At 53.1% G+C, this 15,060-nt stretch overlaps 2 protein-coding genes across 2 annotated transcripts in view; both read left to right on the top strand.

The window, feature by feature from the left end:
- Nucleotides 1–1,373: 1,373 nt before the first annotated feature.
- FHL3 (four and a half LIM domains 3) lies at nucleotides 1,374–7,253 on the top strand. The gene is made up of 6 exons (XM_024738856.1): nucleotides 1,374–2,846; nucleotides 4,569–4,742; nucleotides 4,831–5,005; nucleotides 5,867–6,036; nucleotides 6,158–6,344; nucleotides 6,475–7,253. Exons 1-6 carry the CDS (start codon nucleotides 2,631–2,633, stop codon nucleotides 6,627–6,629), a joined length of 1,077 nt encoding a protein of 358 aa, XP_024594624.1. The 5' UTR covers nucleotides 1,374–2,630; the 3' UTR covers nucleotides 6,630–7,253.
- A 3,660-nt stretch (nucleotides 7,254–10,913) lies between these two features.
- SF3A3 (splicing factor 3a subunit 3) overlaps nucleotides 10,914–15,060 on the top strand; it is a 28,311-nt gene continuing 24,164 nt past the window's right edge. Inside the window, exons 1-4 of the mRNA XM_024738886.1 lie at nucleotides 10,914–11,188; nucleotides 11,470–11,517; nucleotides 12,821–12,873; nucleotides 12,979–13,084. Coding sequence (XP_024594654.1) covers nucleotides 11,093–11,188; nucleotides 11,470–11,517; nucleotides 12,821–12,873; nucleotides 12,979–13,084 — 303 coding nt within the window. The 5' untranslated portion in view covers nucleotides 10,914–11,092. The remainder of the gene's footprint in view (nucleotides 11,189–11,469; nucleotides 11,518–12,820; nucleotides 12,874–12,978; nucleotides 13,085–15,060) is intronic.

Below are 15,060 nucleotides of genomic sequence, written 5' to 3'. Positions count from 1 at the left end.
AAGGAGAGGCGGCCAGCCGGGGGTTAAGGGCAGCCGCGGCCCCCGCCCCCGTCCCCGCCTGGGTCCGGTCGCGGGCGCAGGGAACACGCTAGGAGCCGGTGGCGCGCGGGCGCCGAGCCCCGGGGGGCGCCCCCGGAACCGTACCGCTCCGGGCGCTGCAACGCCAGTTAGGTGGGGCAGGGGGCCAAGTTTGAAATGGAAAAGCGAGAGTCGAGAGAGACCGGTAGGGTTCGAGAAACCGGCTTCCAGAACGCCCGGTGGAGCAAGAGACCGAGACAAGACAGGAGCGGCGAGCTTAGACAAGGAGGCTGCGGAGATACCCGAAACAGAGACAGAGACTTGGGCGTAGAGTCACCGGGAGGCAAACCCGAGGCATAGGGTCCGACCCAGGTTTTGTGGAGCGGAGCATTTTAGGAAGAAGCATGCAGTGACCCCAGACGTGCTGTCAAGCCCTCTCCAGGGCCTTGGAGGGTTCTGGGCAAATGAGGGGCCCCGAAGCTTAAGCTTCATTAACCTTGTGGTAAACCAGCCTCTGAGAGGCCTAGAAAGACATCCAGAGACTGGAGACGGACACACTCAGGCATACAGAGATGCTAAGAGATAGAGAAGGGCGGTGGGTAGGGACCAAGACATTCCACCCTTTAGAGACCTTTGAGATGCCAAGACTTGGGCAGACAGTGGTAGAAATCCACAGAGGCTGCCGTGGGGAGATAGCCAGTCAGAGACACAGAGACACGGAAACATACAGACAGCTGCTGAAGTGTACAGACACAGACGTGCTGAGGGGAGCAGAGCTAGAAGCCAAGAGACAGATGTCATGGAGGGGCAGTGACAGTTTTCAAGACAGACCCTGCGGGACTCAAGCCTGAAAGATTGGGAAGGGAGGATGTGGGGAAACAGAAACACTGGGCCAACTGAGCCCCCATGAGGCAGAGGACCTGAGACATGAGACAGTAAGACTCGAAGGAGCTCTACGCACTCTCCGAGACAGCCCCAGCTTATTTTTAAACTCAAATCTTGGACGCGCTGCTTCAGCCCTGGGGGACCCGGGGTGAATGAACTGTTCCTCTTCTGTCCCCAGAGCAGCTGCTGGATCCTGCTTCCCACCCCCTTCTCCCAAACCGCTCTGACTCCCAGGCCCCATGGCGGGGGCGGGGAAGAGAGTGGCGAGTTTGGGGTGGATGCCTAGTAGCAGGGGTGAGGGTGGGGGGAGTTTGATTTCTCCCCTCAAGTCCCCTGTCAACTCCTGGAAGCTGGGGGAGGGGTCTGTTCTGATCCTGAGTCACAGCTGTGGGACCTGGCCAGGGTCCTCCTGGACAGTGGGGGGTGGAGGGGGGCGAAGGGGTTGAGCGGTTGGCATGGGTACTTGGAAAGACTTCTGGGTGTCTTCCAGTCACAGGGCTGGCAGCTGGGGAGAAGAGCCAGGCTCTTGTACTAGTGATATCATCCAGCATCTCCTGTCCCGCTGCTCTTAAACGCTGACCACCCCGTCCACCACCATTTCTAGGGAAACAGGAAAGGGCTCCAGGCTGGGAGGCAAGGGACCTGAGCTCTCTGATACCTGAGTGACTTTGGGCATGCCCCTGCCCTGTCCCTGGCCTCTGTGCTCAGCTGTAAAATGAGGATGATACCCTATCCCGCCTGCCCTTTGTGCGATCTGATAGATGGTGGGTGGGTGGGAAAGCGCTTTGTGAGAGGCAAAGCAGCATGCAGGTGTGTACACCTGCGTACCTGTGTTGGGGATTTCAGAGTTATGCTCACTGGAGTCAGACTGGCCCCACTGGTCTCAGTGAGCCCCACGGCCTGGGCCTCTTCAGCTCCCCCAGCAGAACTAGGGGGTTCCCTTTTTGTTCTCTCCCTGGGCCCCTGCCGAGAATGTCAAGGTCAAGTCCCAGGCCAGCCCCCTGACCCAGGCCTGGCTGAGAAACTGTTGACTGACCCCCGTATGAGTGAGGGGCTAATAATAAAACACTAAGAGCTACCATTTACTGACTACTTAGTATCTTCCAGGTGCTTTCCAAGTATCATCACATTTAAGCCTGGCAACAACCCTAGGAGGTAGGAGGTAGTAATAGATGGGGAAGCAGGCTCAGGGAGCTTAAGTGACTTGCCCAAGATCACCCAGGTTTATATTTCACAGCTCAAGCCTCTACACAGCACATGCCACGGCCATTACCCAGCCATTTGGAGCTGCAGGAGGTTCACGGGGAGGGGTCAGATGTGTGTGCGGGTCAGGTGTAGGCGGGTGTGTGTGTTGGGGGCAGCGGCTGAGAGCCATCTGGCAGACTGAGCGCTCTCCCCCCGACCCCCTACCAGCCGTGAAGGAATACAGGACTGACTCCCTTTAGTCCCCCAGTCCTGCCAGGGGAGGGGGGAGGGGCAGACAAAGGGCAGAGACAGGTGGGCCTTGATAGTGCCCTTCACTCTGTCCTCACCAGAGCCCAGCTGGACAGACTAGGGGATTCTGGGAAAGAAACAGAAGCCACGCCCATACCCTATTTGGGGTGCCCCTGTCTCAGAGTGGTGACTGCCTCCCAGTAGGCAGGCCTAGGACTAGTCTGGACCTGGGAAGATGACAGAGCTGTTGGGGGCCAAGCCAGGAAGGAAGGAAGGGCCCAGGTCACTCGTGGATGGATGCATGGCCACACTCCACCTGTGTGGCCCCCGCTGCCCAGTGGCTCACAGCCCAGGCAACCCTCAGATGTTGGGCCAGAGGAAACCCAGGCCTGAATGGCGAGGAGCGGACTGAGGTGGAGGGATACCCTCCACCCTCCAGCATAGCCCCCAGCCCAGAAGTCCCGGCTCTGAAGACCCCGGCTCCTGGCGGCCTCATGCCCTGGCCTGGGGTATGAACTGAGTGTCCTCCCATCGTACAGAAGGGCAGCTGTGGGTTCATGAGCCACTCCTTCAGAAGAGCCAGGCCCCCTAGGCTTGGGGCGTCTGCTGGCGCCTGGAGTCTGAACTCCAAACCAGAGCCACGCTTGTTGGCTAGAATTTCCTGCGGGGGGGTGGCTGAGAAAAGGAGGGCTTCGCCTTCAGCTTGAGCCAGGCCAGGCTCTGGGGACTGCCAGTTACTGGGGTCTAATGTGGAGGAGTGTGTTGGTGGGTTCCTTTGTACTCCTGGGGCCCATCTGCAGCTATGAGAACATCCCCTTCCTAGGGTCCAAGTGGTTCCTCTCCACCCACCCCGGGATCCCAGTCCTCAGAGAGCAGGCTTCATGATGGAGGAGACTGGGAGTGGGGAGCTCTGAATTTGGGTCTAGAGACTGGAATCGGGCAGCAGAAGGGACTGGGAACCCCACTTCCTCACCCTCCCTACTCCCCAAGCTCCTGCTGCAGAGGCAGCTGTGTGGATGACCTCATCCCACAAACATGCTTTGTTCCTGAGAAAATGGAAAGTGTCTGAGGTTTGGTGGGGGGCTGGGTGTCTGCAGCAACAGCATTCAGGGCTCCCCCTTTCCTGACTGCCCACCGTAGGGAGGCCTGATTGGAGAGGAAATGTCTTCAGTGGCTCCCACTCTCTCACCCTTCACTCCCCGGCCCCGAACCCTTCAAAAAGCTGGGGAGAGGCTGTCTCTCCCAGAGGCAGGGAGAGGGAAATAATGACCCAGGGGACGGAAAGATTCTGGGGCTTTGCCAGTCGCTGCCAGGAGTGATGACCGGCAGGAGACAGCAGGAGGCACACTGCATAACCCCCAGTTCCCCTCTCCGTCCCCAAGCATCTCATTTCCCTTTTTTCCTCCCCTGTTGGCTGGCAAAACCTGACATCTGGCCATCTGTGCTGCCACAGCTGCTGCAGGTGTTGCAGGCCAAGGCTGCCCAGGCTGGTGTGACCAGAGACCCAGCGGGAGGTGGAGGGGGTGAGGGCAGAGGGTCCAGCTGGGGAAGCTTGGCTGTGTCCGGCTTGCAGGATTTCCTTCCTGCTTAAACCTAGCTGAGCCTCTGAAGTCCTTGTTGCTGGATTCTCCTGGGAGGGGAGGCCCACTGTGATTTCTCCCATCAGCCTCCTCCACCTCCACCATTCACTGACCCAGCATCTTTCTTACCTTCCGCTGTTTCCTGGCTGGGATTTGGGGGGTGGGGTGCAAACGGCCCCATTCTCATCCCTAAGCTCCCCACTCCAGAGCTCTGGGTATACCCCTAGAGCCCCTTCCTGGGAGTCAGGAGAGGGTGAGAGTGCTGTTCATATGGGACAGGGTGGGGTGGCTCCATGTCCTTGCTCTTACCCCCTTGGGGACAGTAGGGACAGTGGAGGTTAAACTCAGGCTAAATGCAGGGGCAGGAAATGAGTCATTGACCCAGGAAAAGCCCCCTCCCCCCAGTTCTGCCAGGGCCAAGATAAGAAAAGAACTTCTGCTTCCTGGTTTTTTCCTGACCCCCTCTCTTCCCCAACGTTAAATACAGAAATAAACATGCAGGACTCTTTGTGTTCCCAGAAACACCCATTCCCCATCACCACCTGCTCTGACCTGGCATTTCCTATGCCTAGTTCTTGCTCTTTTTTAAATGCAGTGGGCTAAGCCACAGCCCCTCTGGGTGACCCCTGCCCCACCTTGTGTCCCTAACAGGGCTCACTCACAGCCACCATGAGCGAGGCCTTTGACTGTGCAAAATGCAGCGAGTCCCTGTACGGACGCAAATACATCCAGACAGACAACGGACCCTACTGTGTGCCCTGCTATGACAACACCTTCGCCAACACGTGCGCCGAGTGCCAGCAGCTTATCGGGCACGACTCGAGGGTAAGGACTGGACCACACAGGGCAGGGAGTGGGTGGAGGCTGGCAGGAAGGGGCGAAGGTGCCAGTGCCCCTGCTGTGCTCCACACAGGAGCTGTTCTACGAAGACCGCCACTTCCACGAGGGTTGCTTCCGCTGCTGCCGCTGCCAGCGCTCCCTGGCCGACGAGCCCTTCACCTGCCAGGACAGCGAGCTGCTCTGTAACGACTGCTACTGCAGTGCCTTCTCCTCACAGTGCTCCGCCTGCGGGGAGACCGTCATGCCCGGTACGTTCCCGGGGGCTCCCAGGGGCTCGTTGTGCGTGGGACTGGCATGCCTGGCATCTGTGTAGGGTTCTTGTAAGGGACTGGCATGCCTGTCTGATACAACATGGAGGCTTGGTAAAGACCAGCACACGCAGCACGTTCCTGGAAATTTACTGTGTGCAGTATCTGTCGTGCTTATCTGCTCTTGGGAGCTTAGCACGCACGGGGACTGACAACGCATGATACACACCTGGGGGCTTGGCATGTTTGGCACCCATAGGAGCTACGAGTGTGCTGAGACTGTCAGTATTCGTTGCATTGGGGCTTGGTGTGTGCAAAGACATATAAATAAAGGGTTTAACACATATGGCAACCTGCATGGCTAATAGAATGTGAGGATTTAGAACACGTGGAGATCGGCATGACTAGGATATGCCGGGGCTTATTATGTTCTGAATCTATCACGTCCGGGGCAGAACTCTGTGGGCAGGGACTTGCTTGCCTCGTATATGGGGTCTTTGTGTGTGCGCTCACACTATCACATCTGGTATATAAGCGCTTAGCATATACTGAGTCATCGTGCCTGTGACCTGGAGGCCTGGCGTATGCTGAGATCGTCATATTCTGGTACATGTGGGGACTTCACCTATGCCAAACCCTCAGGTCTGGTTTATGGGGGCCTAGCACGTGCTTAGCCAGCATATCCAGTGTTGGGGGGAGGTGGTTAGCATGTGCAGTAGATGCGGTGGGGATCCTGCGGCAAATGCATGGACACCACCCTGTAGGGTGTGGGAGCAGCGGGGACCCTTCTCGGGGGGTGGCAGAGGGTGGCACTCAGGAGCTCGGGACTCAGCCTCTGAGTGGGACCCGTGTTCCCCACAGGATCCCGGAAGCTGGAGTACGGAGGCCAGACGTGGCATGAGCACTGCTTCCTGTGCAGCAGCTGTGAGCAGCCGCTGGGCTCCCGTTCCTTTGTGCCCGACAAGGGTGCTCACTACTGCGTGCCCTGCTATGAGAACAAGTTTGCTCCTCGCTGCGCCCGCTGCAGCAAGGTGGGGGCTGGGCCGGCGGGGCGGGGGTGCCGAGCTCCACTGCACACAGGGGTGGGGTGAGCAAGGCTCTGTCGTGGGGTAGGAATCCCCACTCCCCCTGCTGACAGACGCCGCCCCACAGACACTGACGCAGGGTGGCGTGACATACCGTGACCAGCCCTGGCATCGGGAATGCCTGGTCTGCACCGGCTGCCAGACGCCCCTGGCAGGGCAGCAGTTCACCTCCCGAGATGACGATCCCTACTGTGTGGCCTGTTTTGGAGAACTCTTTGCACCCAAGTGCAGCAGCTGCAAGCGCCCCATCACAGGTGGGACAAAGGGTCAAAGGACAGAGTGGGTAGAGTGTAGGCAAGGGAATGGGACCTGGTACTGGGTGAGGCCGAGGGACAGGACCGCCCACCCTCCAGATCGCAGAGCTAACCTCCAGCCTCCCTCCAGGACTCGGTGAAGGCAAGTATGTGTCCTTTGAAGACCGCCACTGGCACCACAGCTGCTTCTCCTGCGCCCGATGCTCCACCTCCCTGGTGGGCCAGGGCTTCGTGCCGGACGGAGACCAAGTGCTGTGCCAGGGCTGCAGCCAGGCGGGGCCCTGAGCCAGGGCTCCTGGGCCCAGGCCCTCCCAAACCAGGGCTCCAGGACTAAGGCTCCTTTTCCAAACCACCTCTGGGACCCAGCCCCTCCCCAAATTGGGGCTACCCCTGGGCTCCAGGATTCAGCCTCCCCACTCCAACATCCCCAGTCTGGTACTTCTTGACCCAGGGCCCCCAAACTTGGGCTCTTATGGAGCCTCCATCATTCAAATCCCCTCCCCAAGCCTGAACGCCAGAACTCAGTCCTCTCCTCTATGGTCCGGCTTCCCAGATGAAGCCCTCTCCCTAATTCAGAGCTCTGGGACCCCAGCCCCCTTCAATCTAGACTTCTCCCCTGAAGACTTTAGGTCTCCTATGGGTGCCTGAGAAGTCCTCAGAAGTGGACTGTACTCAGGCTTGACACTCCCCACCCCCATCCCACCGCTATTCCCAGGGATGGGGCTGTCTGGGCAGCACATCAGGGGTTCACTGGTTAGGGGGTCCTAGGGTACAGGGTTTTGCCCAGCCCTTGCTGTCGAGTGTTTTCTCGTTTCATTTCATTTCAGCTCCATTCTGCCCAGAGATGGGCAGAGGGGTGGGTTTGGCTCACCCCCCTTTTAGATTCTGCAATAAAGCAGTATGAGGAAGCGAAGGCCTCTGTGTGTTTGTCTGGGGGTGGAGGGGCAGGGAGGATTCCTTCTCACACCACGGGACTCGGAGGCTCTTCCCGACCTCGACCTCCTCCATGCAGGGCAGAGGAGGAAGCTGCCAGGCGGGGTGGGAAATCTCTCCCGAGAAAGGGGATCCCCGCGGCCGCTACTGTCCCTCTCAGGCTTAGCTGGCTTCCCCCCTGCTGGCAAAGGGCTTTTTCCTCCGAGTGGGGAAGGGAGGGGTTTGGGGGAGGTTCCCGACAGGAGCAGGGCGGGCCGACGGCGTTGGGTTCTCCGTCGGGTACAAATCGCCCCCCTCCCTTACCATCCCTCCCCAAACCCCGCCGAGCACCGGGTGCGGATCCCCAATCTGGGCCCAGACCCTCAGCCCCCTTCCCCCTCTTCCCGAGGATTAGCGGAGGCGGCCTGGGATCCGCTTGCGGCCGCACGTTTTTTGCCAAAAAAGGCAAGGATGCAGCTGCACGCGCCACGGGAACATCTGGATCTGATTCCCGGCATGAATGGGTCATGGCCCCGCCTCCCCGTGATTCAAGGGCGGGGGCGGGAATGAGCGAGGGGGGCTATCCCCCAAAATGGGGAGATGGGGCGGAGCGCTGCTCCCCTCTCCCGGCGTCCGACGCCCCTGACCCTGCTCTCTCGGCGGCCTGCGGTCTGGGCTCCGCGGTCCAGGCCGTCGGAGCCCGACTCGTGCGCACTGGCTGCGGCGCAGGCTGAGGCGCTCACGTACCGCCAGCGGCCTTCCCGGGTGGGGGCCCGCGCGCGGGGCGGGCGGACCCTCGGCGCCCTGTGGGGGAGGGGCCCTCCGGTCCGGCAGAACCGCGTGATTATATGTATCTCAAAAGAAATTCTCCCAGAAATCCTATGGGGCGGGCGTTTTTCCATTTCACGGAGGTGGAGACTCCACTCGTTAGTTCCCCAAAGTCACATAGGTAGATCCACACTGCCTCCCCGGCCCAATTCGAATCCTAAACTTTCTGAAGCCGTGGTGGACATTTTCTACAAACCTTTACGAATGCCCACCATGTGTGCTTGTAATTAATGATTGTATGTCGACATTTTTTGTCTCTTTCTTCCACCAGCCTCTGAGGATTGGGCTCACGCCTGCCTTGCTCACCCCTCCACTCTCAGCTTCAGGCACTTACTACATGTTCAATAAATACCTGCTGAGGAAGAGTAGTCCAAGCATAGAAAACAGCTAGTGCAAAGGCCTGGAGGCCTGAAAAAACATATGGTGTGCTTTGGGGAAGCAGCAAGTAATTTCATTCGGAGGAAGTGCCAAGAGACTAAAACGTCAGGCAGCGGCCAGGTCATGAAACGCCGAACGCCAAGTCAAACAGACCTCACCCTGCGGGTAAAGCAGCCAGTGGAAATGTTTAAGCAAGGGTGTGAGATGATCACTCCGCTGCAGCGTGAATAATGGATTGGAGGGGTAAGATGAGCAGACTGACTAGGAGGCTAGTGCAGTGGTTCAGGTGAGAGATAATGAGACAGGTGGCAGCAGGAATGGAAAAGACAGGACTTGGTGACTGGTTTGAAAGAATGGGGAAGGAGAAGGTTTTCGGGGAAGGCAGACATCAGGTGGATGGTGCTTAGGTGGTCCATCCACAAAAGAGGAAAGGGATGTGCAAGTACAACAATGTGTCATTGATTTCAGGATAAACATCTTTCAGATTTAACATCTCAGAAACCCAGACGCAGCGTCTAATCAAGTGTGACATAGTTTAGTTGACAATTTTTGTTCTTTCTTTCTTAGTCGACCGTAAAATAACGGTGGCTTTAACATTTAATAGCGTCTCATATTCGATGAAATACGGTAGATCCCAAATCTTTACCCACCACCCACCCTACCCCCCAAAAGATACACGCGCTGTCTCCGCAATCCAGAAAATAAATTTCTTACCTCTTTCCTAGAGGTGCAGGAAAAACTTCTGGGGAGGAGTTGTGTCCAGGGGTCCTCTCCCTAAGGTTGAGGTCTTGCTTAAATTTTTAGATATAAATATGACCCTCACAACACCCCATGAGCAGGCAGGACAGAAATCATTATCTCAGTTATTTTTCAAACTTTAAAAAACAAAAAGCAATTCATGCTTATTGTAGAAAAATTGGAGAATTCCAAAAAGGGAAGGTAAATCACTAATAACTCCTTGTTTTTTTATTTTTTTGCGGTACGCGGGCCTCTCACTGTTGTGGCCTCTCCCACTGCGGGGCACAGGCTCTGGACACGCAGGCTCAGCTGCCATGGCTCAGGGGCCCAGCCACTCCCGGCACGTGGGATCTTCCCGGACCAGGGCACGAACCCATGTCCTCTGCATCGGCAGGCGGACTCTCAACCACTGCCCCACCAGAGAAGCCCTCCTTGTTAGATTATAACCTCCTAGTTCTTTTTTGTTAAGCAGGCATGTGCGTATATGTATTTTCATTTTTAGTTTTAAATGAAGTTTTTAAATTAAAAAAGTAATGCATGTATATGTTATGAAAAAATTTTCATGCTGTACTTTGGACATATACAAAGAAAACCGTCCCTACCATACCAGATCTTCCAGTCTGTCTCCTCATAAACAATAATGGTTTACTGTTACTTGGATATCCTTCCAGAAATAATCTCTTTGTGTATTTATTTTTATATACACTGCTGTGCCTCTAGCTTTTTTCACTCTGTGTGGCCATATTTCCATCTGAGTTCATACAGATTTTTAAAACAGTTTTACAGAGGTATGAGTTACATACCATAAAATTCACCCAATTTGAGTGTACGGTTCAATTAATTTCAGCAAACTTAATAGATTTGTGCCACTATCACCACAACCCAATTTTAGAACATATCTATCACCTCCAAAAGATTTCTTGCGTCTTTTGCAGTTACTTCCGGTCTCACCTTCAGCAGCAGGCAACCGCTCATCTACTTTCTGTCTCTATAGATTTGCCATCCCGACATACACTAATGTCGTTCTTTGTGTCTGGCTTCTTTCACTTAGCATGATGTTTTCATGGTTCATCCATACTGTAACATTCCTTTATTGCTGAATAACATTCCATCGTATGGATACACCACATTTGGTTTGTACATTTACCAGTTAATAGCTTTTGGGGGTTATGCCCTGTTTTTCTTGATAATGAATAATGGTGCTATGAACGTCTGAACACACGGACATACGTTTTCATTTCTCCACCTAGAAGTGGACATATAGACTTGCTTCATTTTTTTTTATAGCTGTATAGCATTTTACTGCTTGAATGTACCATATTTTATTTAACCAGTCCCCTGCTGATAGACAATTAGGTTGTTTCCATGTATCAAAAAAGAAAAAGAGAGGGGGAAGGAGGGAAGAAGAAAAGAAACCCGCTATCATCCCCATTTTACTGACAAGGACACCGATGTCTCGAGAAGGAAAAAACGTTGTCACAGGTCACACTGAGAGCCGGAGACACAAGTTCCGGTTCCCCAGCTCTCATCCATGCTCTTCAACTACTCAGTCCAGGTCGCTACCCGCCCGGCCACGCGGCCGAGGAAGCCAGGTCAGATTCCTTACTGCCAGGCTGGTGGATTTCTGTATGCCCCCTAGAGGCACCTGTAAATCGTTCGGCATCGCGCCACACACCCCCGGCCAGCAGGGGCACTGCAGCCGTCTCCATAGCACTGACTGGGTCTCCTGCGGTGCTCACTTTTCCTCGAGTCCCCGAAGAACTTCCGGCAGCCGCGGAACTTGGGTGACGCCGGACGCGCCGCTTAGGGACGCGGGCGCGCAAGGCAGCAGGAGTTGTTTCCGGCAGTGTCGGTGTTCTAGCTTGATTTGAGGCGGCGGCGGAGGAAGGAAGATGGAGACAATTCTGGAGCAGCAGCGGCGCTATCACGAGGAGAAGGAACGGCTCATGGACGTCATGGCTAAAGAGATGCTCACTAAGAAGTCCACGGTGAGTGGGGCCTGGGCAGGGGCTACCCCTGAGGCTGGGCCCCATGCCCGGGTTCAACCTCTGAGAGTTTTCTTCGGTCCTCAGACCTGCCCCGCGCCCGCCGCTTCCCGGGGCTCCCTACCCGAGCTCTGGCCTAGGTAACGTTCCCCCGGGCCCAGCGCCCAGAGGCCTTTCTGCTTGGGCCACTAAGACCTGAGCGGATAAGCTCCGCCCTTGGGCGGCCTTTCCAACTCCAGAACTCCGACTAACGGTGTCTTGTGTCACCGTTTGCCTTTCTTCAGCTCCGGGACCAGATCAATTCTGACCACCGCACACGGGCCATGCAAGATGTGAGTGCCCCGCTGTCCACTTCTCTTTGGGTCGCGATGGGCTGGAAGAAGGGGGCGGGGGGGTCACCTGGAGCCCTGGACAAAGGTAACCGGGTTGGCCAGTCGAGGGTTTGTATGCCTGCCAAAGGGTGCTTAACCACCCTTGCTCGCTTCTGTGAATGGGGAACTCTTATTGATTCTTAATTACTTGGAAAGATGCCCCTTAGAGCATTCTGTATCCCATGGATGTGCAATGAGTAGTTACCAGGAGTCAACCATTCGGGCTTAGAAGGTACTCTCCCTTCTCCCCAAAAGAGAATGCTGTGTATTACTGTTTTCCTCCCAGAACACTGTATTGAAGCATTTGAAGTACTTTTTGCCTACCACACTGCATTTTCCTAGTAATAGTTCAATTTCTTACTTTTAGAAAAGTAATTAAAGTCAAAATACTGATACGTTTTTATGTTAAAGCTAAGTGGTAGGTAAATGGAGGTTCGTTATACCATGCTCTCTACTCTTGCATGTTTGAAATCTGTTTAGAAAAGAATAAAAGACCTAATCACAGAGTTTCTAATTTTGGGGAGGTAATTAATATTACAAGCCCCAAATCCCTTATTTAAATTCCCAAATCTGAAATACTCTGAAAACAAAAGGTTTTTTATTTGTTTGTTCTGGTAATTGTTTAGTGGCAAAAATCTGACTTGATCTGAACAGATGGGAGGCTTTTTATGGTCTTTATCACATTTAATAAGTAATGCATAAGTTTCACTGCAGAACTATTAACATGTGTTCCAGATTCCACTAGGGATATTGCATGCAGTACCTTCCTGAACTTAAAAATTCCAAATTCTGAAACAAATCTGGTCCCAAAAGTTTTGAAGAAGGGACTACGTACTCATACCATCCTGAGTTTGAATCCAAAAGAAACTGTGTGATGTTTTATTTAGTCTGTGTACTCCTCAGTCAAGCCTTTTGAAGTAGTGAAAATCATCTTGGACCGCCCTTTTATCTTTGAGTGTCTTAGGTGGGAACTGCTGTTTACCAAAGGGTGACAATGGCTCTCTTTTATGACACTTCTAGGGAACGTTAAATATAGGAATTTTCTGCCACCCCTCAAATCACATCACTTAATCTTCAGAATGACCTGTTTTAAAAAGTAACTAGGAACCAGTGCTGTCTGTTAAAGTTACCAGAAAGAACAGGAACTTTTTAGCACCATATCTCTTGCGGTTTCCTTGGGCTTTGACAAGAGAGCCTTTGTTGGTTGCTTGGGTCTAAGTTGTACAGATTGCTTCATACTGATGGGTTTGTGTTTGCCTTTCAGAGGTATATGGAAGTCAGTGGGAACCTGAGGGATTTGTATGATGATAAGGATGGGTAAGTGACAGTCACAGCCAATCCAGGAATTACTGCTTTTGAGGAGCCATGGTTAAAGGACTAAGTTTGTGTTCCGTGTTCTCTGTTTTTTTTCTGAAATTGCAGGTTACGAAAGGAGGAGCTCAATGCCATTTCAGGACCCAATGAATTTGCTGAATTCTATAATAGACTCAAACAAATAAAGGAGTTCCACCGGAAGCACCCAAATGAGGTATGACCTCAGAAAGTATTTTCAGAAAGTATTTTCTCCAAACCTGTCCAAAGAGCGTACAAAGGAAAGGTGTAAGGAAAGTGGAGATTGCCACTCAGGTGTCCCTTCAAAAAAGAACTCGCCAGTTAGCTGCAAGCAGCGAAGTTAGGTGACATCCTGCAACTCCAGTGCTTTCAGGATCTCCCTCAGCTTTAAGCTAAGGCCATTCTCTTCCTGGGCAGCCCCCAGCCAGTGACTGAGCACAGTGTGGGTACCATGGCCTGGTTATTTCTGCCCATTGTGAGACTCTTCTAGTGAGTAATCTTTGCTCCAGAGTTCCTCATTGGGTTGGTCAAGATTTTGTCCTATCTTCATCATGGTCTGGGCTCTCCCTGCCCAATCCTCCTCTCTCCTTTTTATCTTTAATGGATAATACCCACCCAATAAACCACTTGCGCTCCTCTCTCTTAAAATCTGCTACCTAGAGGATCCAACTAACACAAAAAGGCTTTACTCGCTTCCAGTGATCATTACACCTTCATGATTCAGTCCAGAGGCCTACTCTTTCATGAAAATTCCTTCCTAGTCTACTTTACTCCCCCAATTAATCTTTCCTGTCTTTATGATTCTGTCATATTTTATGAAAATGAACGTCTGCCCCACTATATTGTAAAATGATAAGGAGCAGGGATTCCATCTCAGTTATTGAAGAATCCACTAAGCATCTTACACAGCTGACCAAAGGAATTCTGGGGGAAGGGGGAGCGAGGCATGGCTGTAGGAGAAGTGGAGAGAGATAGGTCAGTGATTACTCTGAGCTTTTATGACTGTGTAACTAAAAAGTTGTTCCCTTGATAGAAATAAGGAAGAAAGAGGTAACCCACTTGTAGTGGAAATGAATTTTTATGTATGTAGATATTCAGGTGATGTTATATGTAGGTAGAAGTGTCCCATGAGCAGTTGAAATTAGGTGACTGGGGCTTGAGAATTACCACATGTACTTGATGGTTGAAGCCATGGATCATAGAGTTCTGGGAGGGAGAGACAGTGTGAAGGGAGACTGTCAGCTTCTGTGTGCCTTGGGGCACACTCTTAATAAGGTACTTAACTGAAAAGGAGCCTGGGAAGCCATCCATCACAGGTCAAATGGCAGCTCCAGGTAATGTCTTACTGAAGCTCAGCCAATGAGTTTCACAAAGGAAGTTACTGGGATCAGCTGTTGTTTTTGTTTGTTTGTTTGTTTATTTGTTTTTTTTACTGCATAGGTCTTTTAATTTTATTTTTATTTATTTATTTATTTTTGGCTGTGTTGGGTCTTCTTTGCTGTGTGTGGGGTCTCTCTAGCTGCGGCGAGTGGGGGCTACTCCTCCTTGTGGTGTGCCGGCCTCTCATTGGGGTGGCCTCTCTTGCTGCAGAGCATGGGCTCTAGGTGCGCGGGCCCCAGTGGTTGTGGCACGTGGGCTCTAGACAGTAGTTGTGGCACACGGGCTTAGCCACTCCGCGGCATGTGGGATCTTCCCAGACCAGGGCTCGAACCCGTGTCCCCTGCATTGGCAGGCGGATTCTTAACCATTGCACCACCAGGGAAGCCCCTCAGCTGTTGTTGATTGGTAACTGCCAGGGTTGCTACTCTGTTGAAGAAGTGGGAGTGGAAATCTGGTCACAGAGGCACAAATAGATAATGAGGTTACAGTAGTGTGGAGTGTTTAGTATGCATTTGAAAGACTGGCAGAAAAAAGGAGAGGAGAAGCAGGAGGATCACAAGGAAAATAGGGAAGGCATACATACTTCAAGGAGCAGATGGAAAAATGAAGAGACTGAAAATAGCAGACAGGAGAGGCTATTTATTGAAGTTAAGTGGAGGTACATGAATGGACTCACACACCTACCTATGTCTCCTCATCCCCTTTGGAAGGTAGAGTATTAAGTCTTTTGGTAATCTAGACAGAAGGCACAAGTACCATTCTGGTGTGTTAACCTTATCCCAGCCCAGATGG

Source organism: Neophocaena asiaeorientalis, unplaced genomic scaffold (assembly GCF_003031525.2).
Source record: "Neophocaena asiaeorientalis asiaeorientalis breed wild unplaced genomic scaffold, Neophocaena_asiaeorientalis_V1.1 scaffold106, whole genome shotgun sequence".
In the NCBI taxonomy this organism is placed as follows: Eukaryota; Metazoa; Chordata; class Mammalia; order Artiodactyla; family Phocoenidae; genus Neophocaena; species Neophocaena asiaeorientalis.
Note: the sequence above shows the minus strand (reverse complement) of the source record. Positions and strands in the feature narration are given on the sequence as shown.

Excerpts from the sequence above, each read along its gene's own strand:
- FHL3 (XM_024738856.1), top strand. The coding sequence starts at position 2,631 with ATGGATGCATGGCCACACTCCACCTGTGTGGCCCCCGCTGCCCAGTGG. Across the intron at positions 2,847-4,568 it reads GCCTCATGCCCTGGCCTGGG|GGCTCACTCACAGCCACCAT; the intron begins GTATGAACTGAG and ends TGTCCCTAACAG. Across the intron at positions 6,037-6,157 it reads GCTGCGCCCGCTGCAGCAAG|ACACTGACGCAGGGTGGCGT; the intron begins GTGGGGGCTGGG and ends GCCGCCCCACAG.